The following is a 22,902-nucleotide window of genomic DNA, read 5'->3' on the forward strand; positions in this document are numbered from 1 at the left end:
GATTTTTATAGAATTGTAAAAAAATACCACTTGCAAATAGAATAAGGATGTTATCATTAAACTCCAGTGACCAGTGAGCTTGTAAACAGGTTCATTCCAGTAAGCTTGTTCCAATCTAAATATAAACCATATATATGAACCATATATATGATATATTCAGAGCTGTGCCTCACCACCTGCATTTCAAAGGCCAGGCTGTGCAAGCCCCCAGCATTACTCCAGCTCTTTGTGCCTGTGCTCAGGTGAGACTCAGAACCTGTTGGTATGAGCAGAGCTGACACACTCTAGTCCCAGTAGTTTTCAATGTATGAATGCAGATATAATCTCACAATGATTCCATAATTAATTGTATCTCATCTTTATCTGATTAAATCTTGATTCTAGAGCATCACTTCTGTGTGGGGTGGTCCTGCCAGTCCTTATGGCATTCCCATGCTCACACAAGAGGGCTGGCTGCTGCCAGCATTGTGGCCAGCTGTCCTGTTCTCCTGAAAACCAGAGACTCCTGGATCAGATGGAGCCATGTGCTCTGGTCAGCACAGTATCAAGCACTGGCAGGACTGTGGCTCACAGCAGATTTTCCACAGCTCAATGTTATTCACTCTCAAGCCCAACTATGACAAAACCATGTCCATGGCAGTGGGAGATGACTGTGACAGTAAGGACTGTATGATTTCACCTGTATTTGTATGAACTTACAACTGCTCTGACATTGCAGAAGGACCTTAAGATGGGCATATACTGCTTTAATATACATTTAAGCTACATTGCCTTGCCAAAGTTGTATGAACTGCTCAAAATGCAAATAATAATCATGGTCATAGAATGACTATGACTGTCTTGGAAAAGATTTGACCATCAGTATAATGGCGCTTAATGCTTAGCGTGCAGTATCCCTTAGTGCTTAGCATGTAGTATTTCTTTAAGTAAAAGAAAATTCACTCACCAAGTGATACAATTAAAAATTTCTAAGAAACTACTGGTTAAGTATTACCTCATGATTATGTAAATCATGTTTATATCCCTCCTCTTTGCTGTTTATAAGTTTGTATATATTTAGATTCTTTATATTCAGGTAACAGAGGTGAAATACTTATTTCTATCTAAAAAGACAGTAGGAAAAAACAGGGATTGAAGGGATTTTTTTTCTGTACAAAAAATACATTTCTATGACAGCAGCCAGTACCTTCACAGTAGGTCCTTTGCTCCTCTACTTACCACCAAGGTTCAGTCATCCATAACACCATCATAAAATATCACAATTGTTTCCATTTTTCAACACTGAAATTCAATATGCTACTACGGAATGTTTCCAAAGTCTTTCGCTATATCCCGATAAAATCAGGACTTTTATATTTTACTTTAAAAAGGAACTAAATTCATGCAAATAAATACATAATGTGCACTGAAATACTCAATTCTATGATACAGGTGACTTTGGAGAAAAGTCCCTTTATAAATAATGAAACTAATTCTAATAAAAGAATATAGTTTCCAAAAAAATGAAAACATTTCATTTTACTACAAGTTGATGTTTGCTACGTGTTCAAGCAGACTACATTTTCTACCTAGTTGTGTTAATCTGTGGGTTCAGTGTCACTCTTTTGGACTGTAGTGAATATTTGATTTTGAGAAATGGATTCTTTATGCAGTTTTTGTAGTCCAGGGTCTCAGTCTTCATTTGTTTCTGCATACGGGAGCTCAGGTTACGCCCAGATCTGTAGAAAGAGAGAGAGCTGAACACTCCCTTATGACACCGACTCTCCTATCAAACCTTAAATTAACATTGGCTAGCCGATCACATTAGTGGTACAGAGTATCAGCAGCAGTGATATCAGCAACCCAACAGCAAGCTCAAAGTTAGCAGTTCTGCTAGCACTTTCTGGGGATTTTTATTGGGCTTTGCTGTTCATGTTTTACGCTGTTTTATACCCTCCTTAGTTCCTCTAGAGCAGTTTTCCTCTAACAACCACTCCTCCTCACGCCCTTTTATTCACCAACTGAAGAAAGAAGCACTCAGGCTCTGCCAGCACTTACTCGGAGGGTGTGGTCCCAGGAGCCCGAGCAGAAGGCGGTCCCGTCGGGAGAGACCCGCAAGGTGCTGACCCGGTTTTCATGTCCGAACAGAATGGACACGCGGGACCCCTTCAGCACATCCCAGACATTGATGGTGTAATCGTTATAGCCTGCGAACAGCAGGCGACCTGCAGAGACAATGAGATTTTACACCGTGAGCGAGCTCCTAGCATGCCTGACTGCAGCCGGGCCTTCTGCGGGACACTGACCGCCACAAGCCCAGCCTGTGACCACTGCTCCCCGGGCCAGCTGTGCCCTGTGACAGCCCTGCCTGCTGCTGAGCCGTCCAGGCTAAATGCTGAAACACTTACAGTCAATTAGTTAAAAGCACTGTAAATTTTAGTTCAATTACATAGAATCTGTTCAGTCATTAAGAGATGGGGGATGACTTCAAATCGTGACAGGCTGGAGAGCACTTTAACAGCTATTGCGGGGTAATAATACTTAACTCAGACCTTACACAGAAGTTGAACAGAAATGCTTGAATGATTAACAGACAATTTGGTAAGTGATTCACTGCCAACGGGACAGGCTGTGGTGCTTGTGACCATGACAGAGACGTTTGCCTCAGTTCCAGGAGGAGGGCAGTACACCACCCACTCACCCCCACCCAGGGTGACTGGGGAGCTCTGCATTTGTGCTGGGACCGGAGAGACAAGACTCGAGCTTTTCTCAGGGTCTGTAGTGAAAAGTGTCTCTTTCTTCATACACCTCTAATACACTTTTACTATTAATCACTTGTTATCCTTTTAAAAACTATTTATGTTACTGCACTTAATAGTTAGCTACATTTCATGTTGCCTTTGAAATATTTTTCATTATTATTGTGAAACTCTAGCCCAGCTGTAGTTAATGGCAAAGTATTTCCTGCCTTCAGTAGGGCCAGGAAAATACTTTTCATCACTACAACGAAGCAATAGCCAGCTAGGTTATTTAAAGAGTAATTATTTTTACAGAGGCAAAAGAAAGCTTCCATGCATTTGGTACTTATTACTTTTGAGAACTTTTAAGAATGAACGTTTTATCAAATTAAACTGAAAAATTCTACAGCTCCCCTCAAATCTCAACACTAAGATAACCTCCAAAGTTCAAGTCTCACCACTGAGAGAGAAGTCCACACTGGATGCTCCAAAAATGATGCTCTCTTTGGAATAAATTGCTACTTCTCTGTCTGCACGAAGGTCATATAAACGACACTAGGATTAAAACAAAACCAACACACATGCCTCAGTAAATACTGGAAGCACTGGCTACAATATTTGGAAAAAATGGGAGCGGGAAGTGCAGCCTAACAGACATCACAGGAAGTGGCTGCTTGGCTTCTTTCCTTCTGCTTCTTTCTGCTTCCTCCTTTCCTTCTGCTTCTGGCTGCTGTAACTGGAATCCTCTAACAGGGATCTAAGCAACCCCAGGCTGTTTTGTATACATTGCAGGAAGAACTTTCTTTTTCGAGCCACTTCTTTAAGCCTCCTGCCTGTCCTAGAAAGACATGAGTGTTGAGCTTTGGGCCATGGTACCCACTGGAGTCCCCACACCCTCCTGCTTCCCCCTCTGTGGTTTATCAGGGCATCCTGCTGCTGGGGAGGTGTATGTGGAGACAATCTCTTAAACAACAGTTTAGCCACAGCTGGAGCCTGGGAGATGAAATCAAATCTCTAATCACTGCTGAGATCACAGACCATGTGGCACAGAGGAGCCTAAGTGGTAGTCCTGGCTCTGAGTAAAGCAAACAGAGAGCAAACAGTCCCTGCCCTTCTGCGAGGCCTCTCTGTTTGAAAAGCCTATGTGAAAATAATTCAAGTGAAATAATACATTTTAATGCACATCTCTGGTTTTCATTTCTCATGGAAAATTCCAAATCACCTCTAACAACCTATACTTCCTGTTTTTATCATTTGCCAGCGAAGTGTGGCTTGTTTGACATGGAAATCATGTATCAGACTTCACTGCCAGACTTCAGACTTCACTGCCATGCAGAAAGCCAGCCAGTCTGTTAGCCCTGAAATCAAAATGCACTTTTGAAACTATGTGAACTGAAACCCCCTTAATAAGTTAAGCTTAAGCAAACACTGGCCAGATGGGATTGCTAATATTAAGACTTTACTATTGAAAAATGGCTGGTATTCAAGTCTGCATATAAAGAAGGGGCTGCTTGATTTTCACGGCAGTGGGGAGATACCAGGTATGTGCAGTCCAGGTCTCCCAGTGCTCCACACAGATGGATAATTTCATCAGACTGTCCTGAAAGGGAGCTGGGGTCACTGCAGATGACAATACTGTCATCTGAACTAGCTTTTATGGATTACTTCCAGTCAGGATTATCTGTTCCTCAGAATCCCTAAGTATATAAATCAGGTCAAGGATACCACTCTCTAACACCGCAAAAACAAACCCCTTCATTTAAAGAATGAGGTAGCTGGAAACTGCCAAAACCTCTGTCAAAAGTACAGAGGTGGAATTTCCCGTTCTCTTGCTTGAGTCAGGGGTGTCAAGAATGGTTAAAAAAGAAAAAATAATCAAATAAATTAATAAGAACCTGTGATACTGGGCGTTAAAAGAGAGTGTTTTCATTGGAATGTAATGATGGACAATTTCTTTGTATCACTCCCTCAGCATCTCAAGAGCTCACAGTACTGCATCCAAGTGTGCAGAGAGCCACTTGGCTCACCACAGGGCTAGAGGTATTAACTTCTAATCGCAGTTTTTAAAACATAAAATCAGGGTCACTCTCTCCAAAGAGCCTTGGAATGTCTCCCCATCCAATGAAGACAAAAGGAATGTTTCTGTCGAGTTTAGCTAGCATTGGAGCAGACTCAAAACATGCTCTGAGGGCAGAGTACTTTAGATAAAGTCTTTGCTCCCTGGTGATTCAGTGTGATGTTTGAATAAACAGAAGAAATAAGGTGCCAGGTGCCTCCCCATCATTTGCTCTCATGCTACACTTAACTGCCAGCTCAGGCCCTGCAGGGCTGTGGTGGGGCAGAGCCTGGTCCCCCGTGGGACAGGCCAGCTGCTGGGAGGGCCATCAGCCCTGAGCATCACTCAGGGGCACAGGGACCAGGAGGTAAATGGCATTTTGTATACATTGTGCTGATCACATTTACCTGTCAATGCATTCTGAGCCCCTCCCAGCAGATTGTTCCTAGATAAGTAAGATCCATTAAGGGCTGATGTGTGATCTAGGATGACCTGGATGCAGTGACTCACTGCAGTGACTGTGGCCAAAGCCACCCTGGGGCTGCAGAGGCCAGCCTCATCTGCCCTCCTCTGCCCTGAGCCCATGGCCCCTCTGCTTTTTGGGACATGCTGACAAAAGCTGCAGCATTTCAGCTGGTTCTTCCCATGCTGTGACCAAGAGCTATGGGAAGCCAAATGTCTTGCAGTAAGACAACTAATGTTAGTCATGAAACTTCAGACCTAGAGAATCTGAAATGAGTATTTGGACAGTATCCCTAGAACATTATATATGGTATTTAATATCTTATCTTACAGGATTATTATTTCTGCAAATTTGGTGTCACAGGCCCAGTCTAGTCACTAAAAGCCCTCTGTGGATGTGACCTAGTCTTTTAGGAAAATCTGACTTGGGAAGCAATAGAATTTTCCTAAAGTAGGTTGCTGAATTAACATACCGTGGCATCGTCTGAACCAGAGGCAAAAGCATCTCCACTTGGATAATATCTGTGCACAAGTGAAAGAAGACCAGAACACATTACATTACTTGGATGAGGTCAGACTTCAGAAATAGAATCAGCACATTGCTCAACACTGCAAACGTGTCCTCTCCCAGAAACACACTGACCTGACACTGTTGATATCTGAATCGTGGGTTTCAAATGACTGCACACACTGTCCAGACCTCATGTCCCAAACCATGGCTTTCTTGTCACATCCCTAGTAAGAAAAAAAATAAATCATTGCAGTTGTGCAAATGGTGACATTCATCCCTCAAGTGGCTGATCATCAAGCCCACTACATTCAAAGGCTCTGAACATCACAGCTCTGACAGGATTTAAGCAGCTGAGCAGCCCCAGAACTGGCTGCAGTGGTACCCTCAGTTGTGCAGTTGCAGGTGGGAGCAGAGTTCCTCAGGAAGGCTGGAGTTGCCCTGCACTCACAGCCCTGCTCTGCTTATGCTGTTGCCCTACCTCTGTCTGCAGCTCCACCACGGCACAGAGCTGCACAGCTGACCTGTTCCCTGCCCACTTCACATGACCAATATAAAATACCAGTACCCAGCATTTAAAGCTTTATAACTCGCTCTTTTCATACACTGAAAGAGAAAACTAAATTGGTGCATCCAGAGGGTTTCTTGCCCAGCCTCCTACCAGGGTTAACCCCTGTCAGGGCTCTGCACCCACATGCTTGATGGTGTGGTTGGGATGAGAAAAACCGCATAGCAGCACTTCATCTCATCCTCAAGCCAAAACCTGCCCTTCCAAGCTGTGCTTTGAAAGGATCATTTAACACTCAGTGCTCAGCACCATGAATTCTTTGGGCAAGGGGCTTGGCCCATGTAGTCTACACTCTCCTTGAGGCAAGAACCATCTCATACCCATAGGGCCACACTTTCAGCTGAAACGTCTCACTGCTGTCACAGTTGTAGTGACAGGAAAAACAACATGCACTTTGCTTTGAAGAGTGATGGGAGATTTTAATAAACTTGCCTTGGCTGAGGAGCAGGCAGGCTGAGCTCCAGGGGCTCAGCCTCTCCGAGGCTGTGTGGGAAGAACAGTGCAGGCCAGGTGGCTGCTGCTTCTACTGAGCCAGAGCACCCTGCCCACCAGACTGTGCCCCACATTATTTTAAACAAATATGATAGCTAATTAAATGAAACAGTTTCCTAGTTTCCTCACAATTCACATATTTCTGTCTCTTTTTTAAAATTCTGTTGTTATAATGAAATCCTAGTGTTTTTAGTAAATATGCCATTATTTAAAATATGGAATGCTCCTTGGCATTAGCTTGTGGTTTCTGCACCGGGGAAACAAAACAGGATAAAGAATATTTTGGACCCAGCATATTTCCCCCTCAAGCCCCACCAGAGCCCAAGCCCAGCCCTTCATATTGCTTCCATGTGCACTGTTCTGATTGACCCCTCTAGGAGTTTGGGGACAAGACCAATCTGACAAGCTGGTGCTTTGACTCCTAAGGTTTTGAAGGAGAAACCAGCCACCCCCTGTGGAGAGATGGACCCCCTGAGTGATACCCAACTCAGCTGAGGAGCCTTGCTCAGAGGGCACTGAGCACAACAGCCTGGGACACAGCTCTGAGCTTACCTGGGAGGGCTGGAATTTTAATTTAAGTCCTTAAATGTAACAGCACCCAGCCTAGAGGGCTGGAATTTTAATTTAAGTCCTTAAATGTAACAACACCCAGCCTAGATGCTGATATACTGACATTGCTTACTCCAGCTCTAGGTTACTGTACCACAGAGGCACGGTATTCAGGGAATCTCTTTATGCCACCATACCTTCACCGTATCTTCATGCTGCTCTGCCTATACCTGCACTGGCACGATGTAAGACAGGTCTTCACTGCAGTGGTGTTTTGCACGTGATGAATTAAGCAAATGTCTGTAAGCACAGACATGCCTAAGCTGCTCTATCAACACAAGTATGACATATTCTCTTAGCAGTACCAGAGCTGCTTGCGATTCCTTGCCCTATAATAAGCTGAGCTGTTCCCAGGGAGAATGAACCTATCCTTTCTGGGAAGCAAGCTTAGTGACAGGAAAACCCGAGAGAAGTAATGCACTTGGATGGAATTAGCTTTCAGTCACGCTTTGGAGCAGCTGTGCTACCAGCAGGCAAGCTGGGCCAGTGTGCTGGACTCTGCTCCTGATGTGCCAGCCAAATTTGATAAAAAGAGCCGTAACAGAAGAGGTCCAGGTTTATTGTGTAGGGATAAGACCACAACTCCAAGCACCCCTAACTCATGGTTGGCACCCTCTGGCACAAGGGCCATTTCCATCATCAAATATAGGATCAATCATGGGCCAGTGCTGGTGGGGCTCAGAAACCAGCAAGCTTATTGGTACCTTCAGCAGAGCTACTGGTAGCAACTGGTCTCTCAGCTCCTGCCAGCTCTCATCTGCACACTCACTTTCTAATTTGGGAAAGACTAAGATCACCTTGAAAAGAAGTTGAGCCCCATCCCACCCACCTTTATGCCTGGCCTGCCTCACTACCAGGCTATGTGCCAGTGGCTTAGCTGCCTGGGAACAGTGATCCCTCAGCAGCAGAACATGATTTGGGAGATGCCCTGACCAGTCCAGTCCTGCAGCCCCAGTGAAGTTTGTGTGCTCCTGTGCACCAGGACAGGGAGCAGAGTGTTCGACTAATGAAGGGGCTTTAAATGCCTCTGGTACCACTGGAAGGCACAGAGGACCCAGCAAGAGCTGAAGATGTGGTCACACCTCATCTCCCTGCTCCAGCTTGCACGAGGGGTTAGCCAGTGTCCAAGCTGCCCCTTGACTCTCAGGACATAGTGGCATGCATGTTATTTGCAACCCCACTTCGATGCCCTGAGCACAACCTGACGCCTGTCACACTCCATCTGACTCTAGAGATCTGGGCACAGGGAAGGAGCAAAGTGTGGGAAGTCCTCTGCTGTTCCAGGCTCCCACCCACAGGAACTCACACCTCCACTGTGGTAGGAGCCCACTGCTCTAATTCTGAGCCTTCCCCTTCCCAGCAGAGGCGTTGTTTTGATCTCAAGCTGGATTGCTTTGATGTGGGGTGGAACTTGCTAACTAAGCAGAACTGCAGTCAGACTGGCTGGGTGGGTTTGACCCCACAGTCAGGGGTTTAATTTGCTCCAGCTTGGAAAATGTGCTTGCAATGAATGGATTGCACTGGGGCATCCAACATATACTCCAGCACTCTCTCAATAACATTGTGAACCTCCTACTTTGCTGCCTTTGCACTTCCATATTCCTTAGTTTTATATTATGAGAGGAAGCTGCTGCTTACCCCAGAGACAAATGTATTTCCTGTTTCAGAAGGGGCCAGGTCCAGGCACAGGACATCAGCTCCATGACCATGGAAACTCTGTAGAAGCTGCCCACTCTCAACATCCCATAGAGCACAAGTTCCATCTCCACTTGCTGTCAGGATCTATAGGATGTGGGGAAAAAAGTCACAATACGAGACAGCAGATGACCTTCAGGTCACAAAGAAACAACTGCCATCCTACACAAACACCAAAGGACAGCTTTAATTTAATGAAATACTAGGCAATAAATCAAAGCCATAACCCCAATGTGAACCTAAGTACAGCTTATGGCTTTTATTTTTAAGGAAAAAAGGCAGAATAAAAAAATAGGTGTATGGACACCACTATCCCTACACAATATTTCAATAATGGTCCCTTTTGTGTGGCAGTGTTTCCACAACTGACAGCAGTAAAGATCTGCTGGCATTTTCATATTCTCTAAAAAAGAGAGAGAACAATACTGGTATACCTCTCTGCCCCTATATTTCACTCTATCCATATTTAGGCTGCTGGAATTCAGCCCAGGTAAATGGAAGAACTCTTGAAGTTAAGCATACCTGTTTAACTCTCCATTTTTTTTTTCTTTCTGCTTGAAATAGTCAGGTTAAACCAAATTAATTTGGCTTAATACATGGATTTTCTGAAAGGGAAGTAAGCCTGTCTAGACAGTTGTTTGATAAGTCCATCAGCTCTCACTTGTCCTAAACCATTTGTGTGTGAAAGGGCTTGAACATACAGTGACCGATCATCACTCACAGCTTCCCATCTGCTACAGTACTTGTAGAAAGCACATGTGATCAGAGCTTGTTATTGTGGCTAAATCCTGATGATGCTCAATTGTTCAAAATTTCCCCTTGGCACCCGAAACTGTTATGCAATCACAAATCACAAATTCTGTAGATTGAAAGAGTCCCTGTGCACTGGTGTGGAAGGAAGCAAGGGTGAACGTAGGAGGGCTCTCAGTTTTGTACACAGGTTTTTCTCATGGTTGGTGAGGAAACTCAAGTGATCCCAGTAGGTAGTTACAAGTTAAAATTCTCTTCAAGAAGAAAATGATCACACAGTCATGAAACCATTCACAGAGTTGCATAAAGGTTAAACACTGAACATGTTTGACAGATGCTCCAAAAATTCTTCCCGTAAACAGAGGTCTGCAAAGCTGCAGAACAGACTGTTCCGAATCCTGCAGCAGAGAGATGCTAATGCTCTCAGATGATAATAGCAGAAGAAAGTCCTGAATTGTCTTCCCAGCCAGTTTTGAGCCTAGATGAACTGCCCTGTTCTGGGGAATGTTTGTACTTGGCTGAGGAATGAAGACTTTCAGCTCTTGCAGCAGTGTGGAAGGGAATATGAAGGGAATAGGAGTGGCTAAAGGTGTAAGGGAAGTGTTTGTTGGCAACCCAGAGCTCCAGCTAATGCTTAAAGAGAAATGATATGGACTCAACTTCAAGGGTGCTCCTCAGCCCCGCCACACTTGGGAGCATGGCTGCCTGCCCTATGCAAAACACTTGAGATCCCAATTAACTGCTGCTATTAATAAACATGGAGCATTGTCACGTGGGGAGCATTATCACAACACAGAGCTGCAGATACCTAATTTAGGAAGTGAGGCTCCCTGGCTCTCTGTTCACTGAGGCAGGGGAGGCTCTCTCAAGCAAGACTGGTTTGGGGCGCTGAGAAAAAAGTGTGTGGGTCACCCAGCCCTGCAGCTCAGGTTCCACATGGGAACATGATGAGCAGCAAGGGTGGGACCCCCTTTTTCAGCACCCACAGCCTGGGAGTGACTCACAATGAGCCACCCCCAGATCTCCTCTCTTTCCGCTGCACTGCCCAAAGCCCATGAGCATAAATTCCTACCCAGTCTTCCATGCCTCTGTGGGAAAAGTGAGCTGCAGTTTAAGACAGCAGTCAGGGCAGAGCTGCAGCCCTGGCAGCACCTAGCAGTGGGAGTTGTGGGGACACTGGGCTGGGGGACACCTCCACCTCATGCTGGAGCTGCTCCAGGATAGCACCACATCTCGCCTGATGCAAATTGGGAGAGCAGAGTTGCTCTGCACACAGTTGGCAAAGCTCCTGCACAATGTACTTGTTGCACTATGTGCCCTCAGAGTTACTGAATAGTTTTAATTCTCAATAGTTTTAATTCTGATGCCTTTATGTAAATGAAAAAGATAAGAAATCTGGGATTCTCTAGGATCTGCTATATAAGTGTCCTAAGAGAAGCTTGGCTAACCTGTTGCTTGTATTTGTTTGAATAATAACATGCAGTGCCATAAATGATCACTTATACGCCTAGTAATCACAAGAAAACTTCTTTTTAAAGACTTCTGACTCACTAAATATAAAGCACCTTAATCCACTGTGACTTAACAATAGTAATACATGACCTTCAATATCAATGCAGTTTGCTGTATTTAATATGGAAAAAAATCCCAACTTTTCTTTCCTTTTTATTATGAAAAAAAATGCTATTTTTCCTGTCAGAGGATTTAATTTCAAAGCATTTAGGTATAGACAAGAAAAGAGAAAACTGGGTTTATATCTCATCAAAAACATTCCACTTAAAGTAGACTCTAATTCCACACAGCTCCTGCACAGGAAGGTCAGGGCTAAGCAAGCCTGAGTGCTGGGCACCTCCACCACTTGTTTCCATGGCAATGGACTTAAATTAGCACCTCAGAGTCATTACAGAAACCAGAGAGTGACAAACAACAACATACTCTCAGCTTCACATATCCTGAAATAGAAGCAATGAGAGCTGATATTTCCTTCAGAAGAGTTCCAAATATCTGGAAGAAGGGGACATGGTATTCTATTGACATTGAGAGCTATAAAAATGCTCCATTCTGCCACTTAGTTTGCTGCAGAGCTGCATTGAGAAGAGCTTTAATTAAATTCAGAAACCAGAGAGGACAAGGGGATTATCCTGGCTCCTTTCATCATCTTCTGTGTTCCTAGAGAAAGAGATCTTTGAGATATTCAATAGAGAGGAAGGCTGGCTTGGTCTCAGATTTGCATTCAGTTCATGGCTTTGCCATCACCTCCCACTGTGGGCCTCTGTGCTCCACCCCACTGCCTGTGAGATGGGAACAGCATCACTCCTTTCCCTCGAGGGAACACAGCACTGCATGTAGAAACAGCAGGTATGGCCCTGTGGGGCCATCCTCAAGCTCAATTGTATTACTTGGTACAAAAAAAAAATACTTTGAATGAAAGCAAAATCGAATGTTGCCGGATGTCCGGGACAAAGCAGGCAAACAATACAGTCACCATCAGCTGGCACAGCACCCAACAGGCAAACAATACAGTCACCATCAGCTGGCACAGCACCCAGCCCAGTCCTGGCTGAACCAGGTTTTAACTATTTGCAATAATCTGGGCTCCTAAAAGCACTAACTGGGGAGCAGAGAACATACAGGTACTAGCGAGCTCCCTCTGCAGAAGCCACAGGCCTTTGCAGGGACAGCCTGGCCACAGGCTGTGACAAGCATTTCCTTACAGCAGCTTTTGCAGCACCTTCATTGCCCCCTGCAAGGGTGTTCCAGCAGCCCCTGCAGGGGAAGGACGTGACCCTGGGTGCCCCAAGAGCAAGGAAGGACACGTGCACTGCATCCGAGTGCAGCTCCTGTTAGGTGTTGGTGAGCAGTGGGTAGGGAATGCATTTACCTGCATGTCTGAGTTAGTGAAGCTACAGGCAGACAAGTAGTTTGTGTGCATTGCAACAGATTTCTTCTTTGCAGCCATATTTTCATTTTTTTCAAATGTCAGAGGGTACACAGAACACTTGTTGTCCAGGCCACTGAAAAGAGTAATAATAGCAGTAACAGAGAGAGGAAAACTGGTTAAAACTGCAACGACAAAAGGCGAGTGGTGTAAGAAGGACACCACCTGTCAGGGCTGTGCTGCCAAACCCTTACAAGTACCGACTTCCCTGTATTGTGCTGTGTGGGATCTCCCTGTGCAGGGAAGCCCCAGCTGCCTCACCAGCCCGGCTGCTTTACAGAACTTGAACAGCTGCGCCTCAGTATTCTGCACCCTTATCGAGTTTATAAATGGCACTGAATGAAACCTCACGAAAGTATAAACTGGGAGGTGACAGCAGCCACCTCAGGGTTAATGTTTCACATACAGCCAAACTGCCATTTTTCTGCTGACATCTGTCATGGCAAAGATCAGTATTTCAGCATCATTATACACCTACCTTAACAAATGTGACCTAGCTCCTATAGAAGAGGCAGCATAGCTAGTAGTGGGTGTGAAGACAAAACTTATAGAACAGTTTGGAAAAAAGGTAACAGAAGCACTGACCTCTGTAGCTGCTGCCCCCCTCCTGAACAGTTGTACCAGTTAAGCTGTGTCAGACCCAGGACTGATTTCTCATATCTGCCCCTTTTCTAGAGCTGTGGTAGATCAGTGCTGCCCTGGTCCCTGGGATCCTGACGCACCACCAGTTGCTGGTTCTGTGCCTTACATTATGTGCATGGCACTTAACTGACAGCACAACAGAAATACAGAATTAGGTGCAAAGTATACATGCACTCCCTGTCTCTGCTGCAAGTGTAAAGACAGAGCTTGCTTGCCATCCTTTGGGTTCTAGTCAAAAACAGTTTCCAGACTCCTTTCCACACACAGAGTCTGCTTCTCTGTCTCAGTTTGCTGTGTTCTAGATTTGCAAGCTGCACACTGAAGTCTCCCTTTGTTCCTTTCTCTCGCCTCAAGCTTGCTTTGTCTGATCCACCCAGTTCCTTCTTACAAGATGTTTTGCCAAGATTTCATCTCTTTGTTTTTTCCCCCTATATAAACTTATTTTTTTTTTCAAACCTGAGCCCTCAGAAAACTGTAAGATTATCAAAGATGGGATTATTTCTCCCCATCCCATCTTAGCAAGATCTATTCACATACTGGTAATCATTAATGATGAACATCTATGTCATAAAAAAATGAATGCAAAGTAAGAATAAAATTAAAACCTCTTTCCCTTAGAAAATACATCCAATATAGACAACCACACTAGAAAAGGGAAGTTGCATGCATGCAGAATTCCTAACCCATGATATAAATGCTGAAAGAGGATTATTTTCCATGCTTACACAACAAATGTTATTGCACTGAAGTCAGTGGAGATAATATGTACGAGCCATTATGGAAATAGAATCAGAGGCACTGAATGTAGACCTTCCACCCACAACCATGGCACGCTAACTTCTATCTGTCAGCTTCTGAAGCCACCAGGACACTGCAACAAATCCAGCTTCTCTGTGTAAGCTGCTGTGGAAACTGGGAACTTACCCACAAGCAATGGCACATCCAGATGGGGCATATGCACATGCCATCACCCAGGTACACGGCATCGTCACGGCGTGTTCCTGAAACACAGCATCCCTTTAGACTGGGACCTCACTGCTCCTCTAGTCCATGCAAGGAACACAGTGGGAGTAGTAAGTTCAGTATTTCTATGGGACATCCTTAGGGTCAGTGCAAGCTACAGGTGTTTCCCCCAGCCATAACTCACAGGTAAGTCAGCAACCCTGACTGCAGAACACAGCAGAGCAGCAGGAGGATGGCCAGTCCTTCTCTGACACTTTCCACCTTATTTATGAGCCCCAAACTGATCACAGAACATGTTTTAATTGGTCATCCAGTGCTGTGAAAGGTCCCCACTGCTGCACATGTAAAAGTGAGTTAAAAACAAGTAGTTTTTCCTCATCTGTGTGGTGCAGGGTGCCATGAGGTATCCTAGACAGGGCTTGGAGGAGCAGTGGCCCCATTTCACAGACAACACCACAGCTGAAGGATCCCCAGATCACACACAGCACCTGCTACAGGGGTGCCCAGGAAAAGTTCCCATTTTGCTGGCTGGGCTTTGCCTCCCTTGTGAGCAAAGAGGTTGGATCAGAACCTCCCACTGGAGACCATGACAAACCTCAGTGCTCTGATAGGGACTTTGCTCAGAAACAGGTCAAGGAACGTGACTTGCCCTGGGCTCCATTTTTGGGGTGCTAGTGGAAGTTTGCACTTTATCCCATTATCCCACTGGCTCCAGTGACACCTGTGAGCCCTTCACCTCATCCCACTGTCATTTGCACTAGGCACAGAATTTTGCTGAAGTTTCACTTACTTTGTTGGTAGTGAAGGAATCCCACACGATCACCTTCCCATCCTAAATGAAAGCAGAGAGAAAGAGAAACTGAAGCCTTCCAGAGACGTGGCTGCTTCCCAGCTTGGAGAAAACTCTGCTGCTCATTTCCTCTCCCCAGTCTGTTATGTCCTTTTGTCTCCATTTTAACAACAGCACAGTGGTCACAGCGAAGCACCGAGGAGACACTTCTCAGTAGTGCTGTTGTATCTACCACAAGAGAAGTGTATCTCCTCCTCTCTGAGATGACTCATGTTTGATTAAAAGACCAATTTAGTTTTCAATTTTTTTCTCTTCCCTCTTAATGGCTTCATGAGTACTCCTTTCACCTGCAGCACATGCCATGGACAGGGCCATCTCCTCAGGAACCTGCCACCTGTAAGCCCTCACTTGCCTCAATTGATTGTTTATGGATATTGCACTGTTTATTCACCTTCCCTTTCCAGTCAGATCCTGGTTTTCCCTTTACTTGTCACTACACTTACTTAACCTTCAATTATCCATTACACAACCAGCTAAATAGCCATCACAGAACCTTGTACAGAGAGCAGCACAATCACTTGCTGTTCACCAGCTACACTCATGCCAGCTACTTTGCCTTGTGCACATAAAATTGTAATCTTCCCTGTATCATGAAAGTGAAATGTTTATTACTGAGCAACAACTGCTTCTGTACCTGGATTTACAGTTCTTAAAATAGAGTAAAAAATGCATTTCAGCTTGTCTGTTCAGTTTTCTGATCTACACACTAACATTTTAACCACTTTAAAAAGTGTGACATTAAATATTTAAATTATTCTCTTTGCTGAGATCACCATGAATGGTAAAAACTCACAGTAAGTGAAGGTGGCTTGCAATGCAGATTGCCTATTTTTATCCTTCAAGTGAGACCCCTGACAGATTTCATGTAGGTCAGTGAACAGCTGTGAGATGCAACAAGCTCACTCACTGCCATACTGGGCTCAGGATGAACCAGGGGATCTAGAAAGTAATTATCTCATTACCTCCTCCAGCTTATGAGACTGGTCTTGAGCAGGTGTTAGGACTGTTTCTCAAAATGCTCAATTAAATGCAGTAATTTTGGCAGGATATCTGAGGCTTTCAAGGTTATATCAATCATACAGACTGCAGAAGAAATTTCTGTGCATAGAAATCTCTAAAAGAATCAACATTTCTTCTATTTTCCTGATTATTTTCTCTGAACACATAACCTGAAAAATTAGCTAAGTGTTTAATCAGTAAAGAACAAGGAAATAGATGTAGCCTCACAAAAGTCTATTTTTTTATTGTAGGAGAGAATACGGGAAAATCTGTGTATGACTGGACAATAAATATTTAGGGTGTTAGCTGCAAGAGGTGTAACAATGATTCAAAGGTTAGATTTACACTCTGAACAAATACATTGCCAATGAACTTCTTTCAGGGCATCTTGAAAACATTTACAGTAATCCCAGGTATCAGCTGATAGGAGTGGCACACAGCACAGCAAGATTTGTATAGTGCTCAACAGCATACCTGGGAAGAGCTCACAATTCTTCTCTTGTCTTTGCACCAATCCATACAGAGAACTTTGTTTCCATGGCCCTTCAGGGTCCTCCTGGTCTTCATCACAAACTGTCCCAGTGCCTCCACACGCTCTGCCACCTGATGAACTGCAAACAGCTGATGGTTAGAGAGCCCTCCATCAGAGCTCTGCCCTGGCAAATATCTTTTTATGAGTAATACCCCTGCAGGGATTAATCCATGAAGTTTGAGTCCATGGTGCTGGGAGCTCTGCTTCAGAGCTGGCAGGTAGCTAACACCAAGGTGGGCGGCACAGGAACATATTCACCAGATAAAGACAAGGATGAATTCACTCAGGGTTGAATTCCAGGGATGTAGCAGCTGAAGCTCTTGCAGACCATCCCACCCAAGTATAACTGGAAAACAGATTACCCCTTTGCCCCCTTTACTGGGAAATGTTCAGGCCTGCAGGTGGACAGTCAGGTGTTCTGGAGGTGAGACTCCCAGATGCAGCACTGTGGTGGTGCAGTGAGTCCAGGTACTGGCCACTGGCACTGGTGACTCTGCTGTGCCATCCCTTCTGGTGGCCAGGAGCAGAAAGGCCAGGACACAGCTCTGAGTGAGCAGGAAGCTAGACATTTACTGTAAGAGTGCACTACCCAACCTTTCAGCAATAACTATGGACATCAAGGGATGGATGGACATTCGTGGGATGTCCCTTCTGCAAAAGAGGGAAACAGAGGGCAGGCAAGCACCTTTCCCGAGCAGCATCCTCTGGTGGAGAAGTCAGTTCTTTTGTACCTCATTTAACAGCAGTACTTTCAGCTGATGTTCCTTAAAACCTGACAAATTTACATTTCTGTTTGTGCAAACTGACTTTGACATAAAATTCATGCAGCTGACACAACTGAAAGGTGTCTCATATAACCCTGATGCCTCAAGATGGAGTCACCTGTAAATGTGTGGGAGAAAGTGTCATCTGAGGAAACCTATTTGCCCTGCTCCAGCATGTTCATCCAGTGTGGAGCTGAGTAGGGCCACGATGTATCTCAGCACCCAGGGGCAGCTCTTCACACACAGGGACGGTGAGACTCACTTCAAGTCCCTCAGCAGAGTAGAGATCCTGAGGGTGGAGACTGGCACCAGAAGTAAAATTTACTCTGTCTAGAGAGTCAGTCTCTGTCAGAGAGCTCTAGACAGAGCTCTCTGTCTAGAGAGCAGATAGGATCCAGCACTTCTTGTGTTGTGTGGCTGTCCACACCAAAACCTAAGATGATCCAACTGCTGCTGGTTGTGGGGTCAATGCCTGGCTCAAACCTTCTGAAATAAATGGAGAAGCTCACATGCTTTAGTGAGCTGGAAGAGGAAATTTTGAGCTTTTCACTGACCTGCTGGAGACTGAGTTCACCCCATGGCAAGTGGTGCTTTGGAGCTGCCTTGCTACTTCACCCTTCATCACTTTTCTGGGGCTGCAAGAAAGCTCACAGGCTGGGAAGGGCTGTGACAGTGAGAGAGCAGGCATCCTGAACTTGCAGATCATTTCTTGGCACAGGCTCAGTGAAGCAATTTCTGCCCAAGGCAGAAACTGATTTCTAGTGGATTACCTTTTCAAGAGTTGTCTTTCAAAGCCACCAGCCCCACAGGATGTGCCAGAATAATGCTCTCAGTTGAAATCTCTGCTCAGTCTCCCTGACCAAGGGACAAGCGCTGTCCACCATTCCTCACCATTTGTCCCTAAGTCAGAAGCAAGTTTCTGAGAAAGTACCATATAAACCCACTGGGGAAAAGATACATTACCCCTACTACTGCCCAGAGAAACCTGCCAAATTATTCCATCAGAAGATATGAAAACACAGGACAGGAGGTTATTATGGCAGCTGGAAAGATGCTTGTGTCCAGAATATATCTGAAAAAACAAACCTGTCACAGACACTGGACAAACTGTTCCCATTATGTCAGTGCAGCTGAGACTCTGTGAAATTGTCTGGTTTAGCTTCACTGATTCTCTGAGGATGCTTATCTCCAACCACAGCCATAATAATCCTGCTCCTGCCTAGCACAGGTTTGACAGTCAGTTATTTTTAAGCATTCACCAATATTGTTCAAAGATAGTTGAAAATCATGCACTCAGACAAATAGATTAGCTAAAGGCAGTAAACAGCTTGAGTAGTTTTACAGAGGTCCAGATAAAACTGCCTATTTTTCTTACAAATGTTGTTTGGCCTGGACAGGAGGTGTGGAATTGATGCAGATACTCTTGGGCCTTTGATATTTTCAGTGTTGAGTCTAATGGTCTCTCTGGCCTTAAAAAATCATGGATCGCACAAACAGAAAAAACTTTTGTCTACACCTAAAATTTTAAGCTCTTGAATTGAATCCTGAAAATTATAAGACTGCAAATCAAATGCATGTTTGGTATTTCCTTTTTCTAAGCACATTTTTGAGAGCTGCTGTTCAGAACCAATTGAACAAATAAGGGCAATCCTATTTCAGCCAGCTATTTGTTTTGGGAACCACAGAGGGAAAGTCAAGATCTGAGCAAAAAAAAAATGCAGAAGATACAATTTTAGATTAGGGGAAAAAAAACCCAAACCAATCAAGCAAAAATCAGAAATGATGCCTTATTCTGAAACTTACAAACTCTGCAGAAACAGTACTTGGAAATTATTTAAGTGTAAAAAAGCTCTGATACACAATCAGTGATATAAAATATCATAAGGGAGCATTGTTCTACAGCAGCATAAAAATTTTGTCTTAGAAATGCTGTAATGGCTTTGCAAACACAGCTTTCCAATGGAAATTAACAGATTTTATATATGACAAAGAATATCACATGACTATCAATGGCACACACAGTTACAGTACCACTGTAATCATAGGTAAAATTTTGTGAGCAAAAATGATTTTAAGACTATGCTTAAGAGGTCTGTTAACCAAAGACCCTGCCACTTCTGATACAGAAATGGTACTATAGGAATATGGGGATTTATGGTAATGTTTCTGTAATGAGGATGTCTCTGTTTAACTATTTTGATTAACAGGACATTCATATAACATGACTGTCTAACTTAGACAAGAAAGTGTTCTGTTTATTGCAGAATATATATATTTTATTGCAATCCTTCCCAACCTGAAAATCAAGTGTTTTTCAGTCCCTCATTCTTACAAAACACTAAGAACTAAGTCACTGGATAGAAGCTCAGATTCCTTTTCAATGTTTAAGGCATCCAGACACATGAAACTAAAGTTTTAATGACCCATTAATATGTCAAATAGAGTGAGCTACACGATATCAGACAGGAACAGTAACCTATGTGTTTTTCTAAAAAATAAAAACCCATCAAAAAAAAAAAAAAACCAAAACAAAAAAAACCAAACCCAAAAGCAAAACATAAAAAAACCTAAATAATCCTGCAATGTATCATTGTAATTATAAAATGAAATAATGATAATAGAAGGATTTTTTGTGTCTCAGAACTTGTGAACACCTATTTGAAATGCTCCATTAAGGTAAGGTGAGCTTCTTTTTCCTGAAAGGGGAAGGGGGTAGGGGGAGGGCCGGGCTGAGGTCTGTCCATCGCATTTCTGTTGGGTTATCCCTGCATCCTGAAGCTGCAGCTGATCACGGTGATTTACACATTGACAGCTCCAGCACTGACTCACCCGCACCTCTGAATCAGCACTGCATCCCTGCAACTTGTTTCCCTGGCAGAAGGGGGGCAGAGGAGCTGGTTTTGGAAACAATGCTCCTTTTTAAGCCCTTCCACACCTCGGCTGAAATCCCGGCCTCATTAAAGCAAATTCCCATCAACTTCCACACGGCTGGGGTTCACCCTGGCTGCTGACACTACACCCAAGCGCTGCGGGCGAATGCCGGGCTGTACCGAGGGTATTTCAGCGTCCCGGCCCCGCCCGGCTCCCAGCGCCGCCAGACCGGGCCGGGCCGGGCCGGAGCGCCGCGGGGCCGGGGATGCTGCGGGGCCGGCCCGGCCCCGGGGCCCTGCCCCGCACCCGGGAGCCACGGGCACGGCAGGGCGCTGTCCGGCCCGGGGCACGGCCTGTCCGGCCGCGGGGCCCGGGGCAGCGCTCCCCGCTCCGGCCCCGGCCCCGCTCCTGGCCCCGCTGCGGCCGGGCCCGGCCCCGCTGCCGGCCCTGGAGCCGCCCCGCCGCCCTTGCCCGCCCCACTCACGCTCCACGTCGTGCAGCTTGGCCCGCTCCTCCTCCAGCTTGCCCTTCAGGCTCTCGGCCTCGCTCTTCAGCGATGCCAGGGTCTCGTTCTCGTGCAGCCCCTCGGTTGCCATCTTTGCAAAGGAAGCGGGGAGAGCGGGGATGAGAGCGGGAGGGAGGAGGAGTTTGCCAGCCCGGCTCTCGGGGATGCTGCCGCGGCTGCTGCTGCCTCAGCAACGGCGCCGGAGCCGGCCCGGGCTCCCCCTCCCCTCCCCGCTGACGTCCAGGCCAGTCCTGAGCACGCACACCGAGGGGCCCAGCATCCCCGCGGCTGCCGGCTGCAGCATCCCCGCGGCTGCCGGCTGCAGCATCCCCGCGGCTGCCGGCTGCAGCATCCCCGCTCCTGCCGGCTGCAGCATCCCCGCGGCTGCCGGCTGCAGCATCCCCGCTCCCGCCGGCTGCAGCATCCCCGCGGCTGCCGGCTGCAGCATCCCCGCTCCTGCCGGCTGCAGCATCCCCGCGGCTGCCGGCTGCAGCATCCCCGCGGCTGCCGGCTGCAGCATCCCCGCGGCTGCCGGCTGCAGCATCCCCGCGGCTGCCGGCTGCAGCATCCCCGCGGCTGCCGGCTGCAGCATCCCCGCTCCTGCCGGCTGCAGCATCCCCGCGGCTGCCGGCTGCAGCATCCCCGCTCCTGCCGGCTGCAGCATCCCCGCGGCTGCCGGCTGCAGCATCCCCGCGGCTGCCGGCTGCAGCATCCCCGCTCCTGCCGGCTGCAGCATCCCCGCGGCTGCCGGCTGCAGCATCCCCGCTCCTGCCGGCTGCAGCATCCCCGCTCCTGCCGGCTGCAGCATCGCCTGTCCGGCCGCTCCAGCACCCCCTGCTCTAGCATCCCCGTGGTCTCCAGGCCAGCATCTGGGACCAGCCTCACCTCCTGCCTCGTTCCTATACGTATCCCAGGCCCTCTTCACAGCCCAAAGATTTTATTTCCCCAGAAACACGTCATTGGCTTTTTCTACTGCTTACCTAAACTTGTTTGTACAAGTTGCACAATGTGGGGAAAAGAAGGGGAAAAAGCCATCGGTAACCCAAATGGCATTTTAAAACATCAGATTGGGAAGAGAGATCTTGTCCAGGGTTACCAAGTCCCACCTTAGCTCCATCACTCCCTGATACTCCTATAGGTAGGGGTCACTGGGAGAATCAGCAATGCAGGTCTCTGGCCCAGTTCCTGGGCCAGCAGGACAGATGCAGTGGTGAAAACTTTTCTCTCTACTATGCTTTGAATTCCTGATTTTTAAAATTGGTGTTATCAGGGTTCCTTTCATTTTTGTTTCTCTCCTTTAGACAAGCTACCCCTTGTATATTCTACTCTCAGGTGTGCACGTTAGAGTCTGTGCCATTCCCATCTCTTGAAACAGAGCGGTTTCCAAAATCTCAAAGAGGTAATAAATAGACCCCCATTTTGTTGTGGTGTGAGCCCAGGGGCTCAGCTCTTTGGGTTCTGCTCATATGAATATGTGCTGGGCACAGGGAGCAGTTGATGCTTCCAGAGAAAGAACCATGACACATAGCTTTTTGTTCCTTGGGAATTCCTTGAAAATGTTCCCTTTTTATTACAGAATTGTCCTTGATCTACAAGGAGTAACTCTGTGCAAATTAACTCCCATTATCTCCCTTTAGCCAGAAAACAGACAATCCAGTAGCTATTGTTCATCCTGGGGATGTGCCAAGATTGGAGAGGGAGATAAGAAAATACGTGTTTGCAGCTGTTGTTTGGCCTCTGGGCACATCCTGGACAAAGTGTGGGTCTCAGAGAAAATAAAAGTCCCTTCCCACACAGAGTTTAGAAGCAGTGTTGCTGTCCAACTGGGATGCACAGGCAGAGCTGCTGAGCTCTTCACCATCACTCTGAAGCTGAACTCAGGCCATGTCCACAAGGTCCCTTTTAGTCAATGGCTCTCTAGGCAGAACCCGGGTTACTTCACTGTGAATCAAATGCAGTGGGTCTACTTCCAGTCTTCTCA

The 22,902-nt window shown here is 46.1% G+C and overlaps 1 protein-coding gene across 2 annotated transcripts; it reads right to left on the reverse strand.

Annotated features, from left to right (window-relative positions):
* Positions 1-583: 583 nt before the first annotated feature.
* Positions 584-21,141, reverse strand: GNB5 (G protein subunit beta 5). Of its 2 annotated transcripts, none has more exons than XM_068203955.1 (11): positions 20,901-21,141; positions 16,724-16,860; positions 15,191-15,232; positions 14,362-14,438; positions 12,739-12,871; positions 9,051-9,194; positions 5,879-5,970; positions 5,709-5,757; positions 3,176-3,272; positions 2,038-2,204; positions 584-1,718 (listed from the first exon to the last, which is right to left on the reverse strand). In XM_068203955.1, the coding sequence occupies exons 1-11, from the start codon at positions 21,010-21,012 to the stop codon at positions 1,707-1,709; spliced, it is 1,062 nt and encodes a 353-aa protein (XP_068060056.1). In that variant the 5' UTR covers positions 21,013-21,141; the 3' UTR covers positions 584-1,706. The 2 variants fall into 2 exon arrangements, with proteins under 2 accessions (XP_068060056.1, XP_068060058.1); XM_068203957.1 differs by lacking the exon at positions 20,901-21,141 and adding an exon at positions 20,375-20,499 and having other exon boundaries at positions 1,263-1,718.
* Positions 21,142-22,902: the final 1,761 nt, after the last annotated feature.

Source organism: Anomalospiza imberbis, chromosome 13 (genome assembly GCF_031753505.1).
Source record: "Anomalospiza imberbis isolate Cuckoo-Finch-1a 21T00152 chromosome 13, ASM3175350v1, whole genome shotgun sequence".
In the NCBI taxonomy this organism is placed as follows: Eukaryota; Metazoa; Chordata; class Aves; order Passeriformes; family Viduidae; genus Anomalospiza; species Anomalospiza imberbis.

Bases quoted from the DNA above. Each gene is read 5' to 3' on its own strand.
- GNB5 (XM_068203955.1), bottom strand. From the start codon at position 21,012: ATGGCAACCGAGGGGCTGCACGAGAACGAGACCCTGGCATCGCTGAAG. The intron at 12,872-14,361 runs GTAAGTTCCCAG...TACTCTTTTCAG, and splicing joins GGATGTGCCATTGCTTGTGG to TGGCCTGGACAACAAGTGTT. The intron at 3,273-5,708 runs GTATGTTAATTC...TTTTAATCCTAG, and splicing joins CTGGTTCAGACGATGCCACG to TGTCGTTTATATGACCTTCG.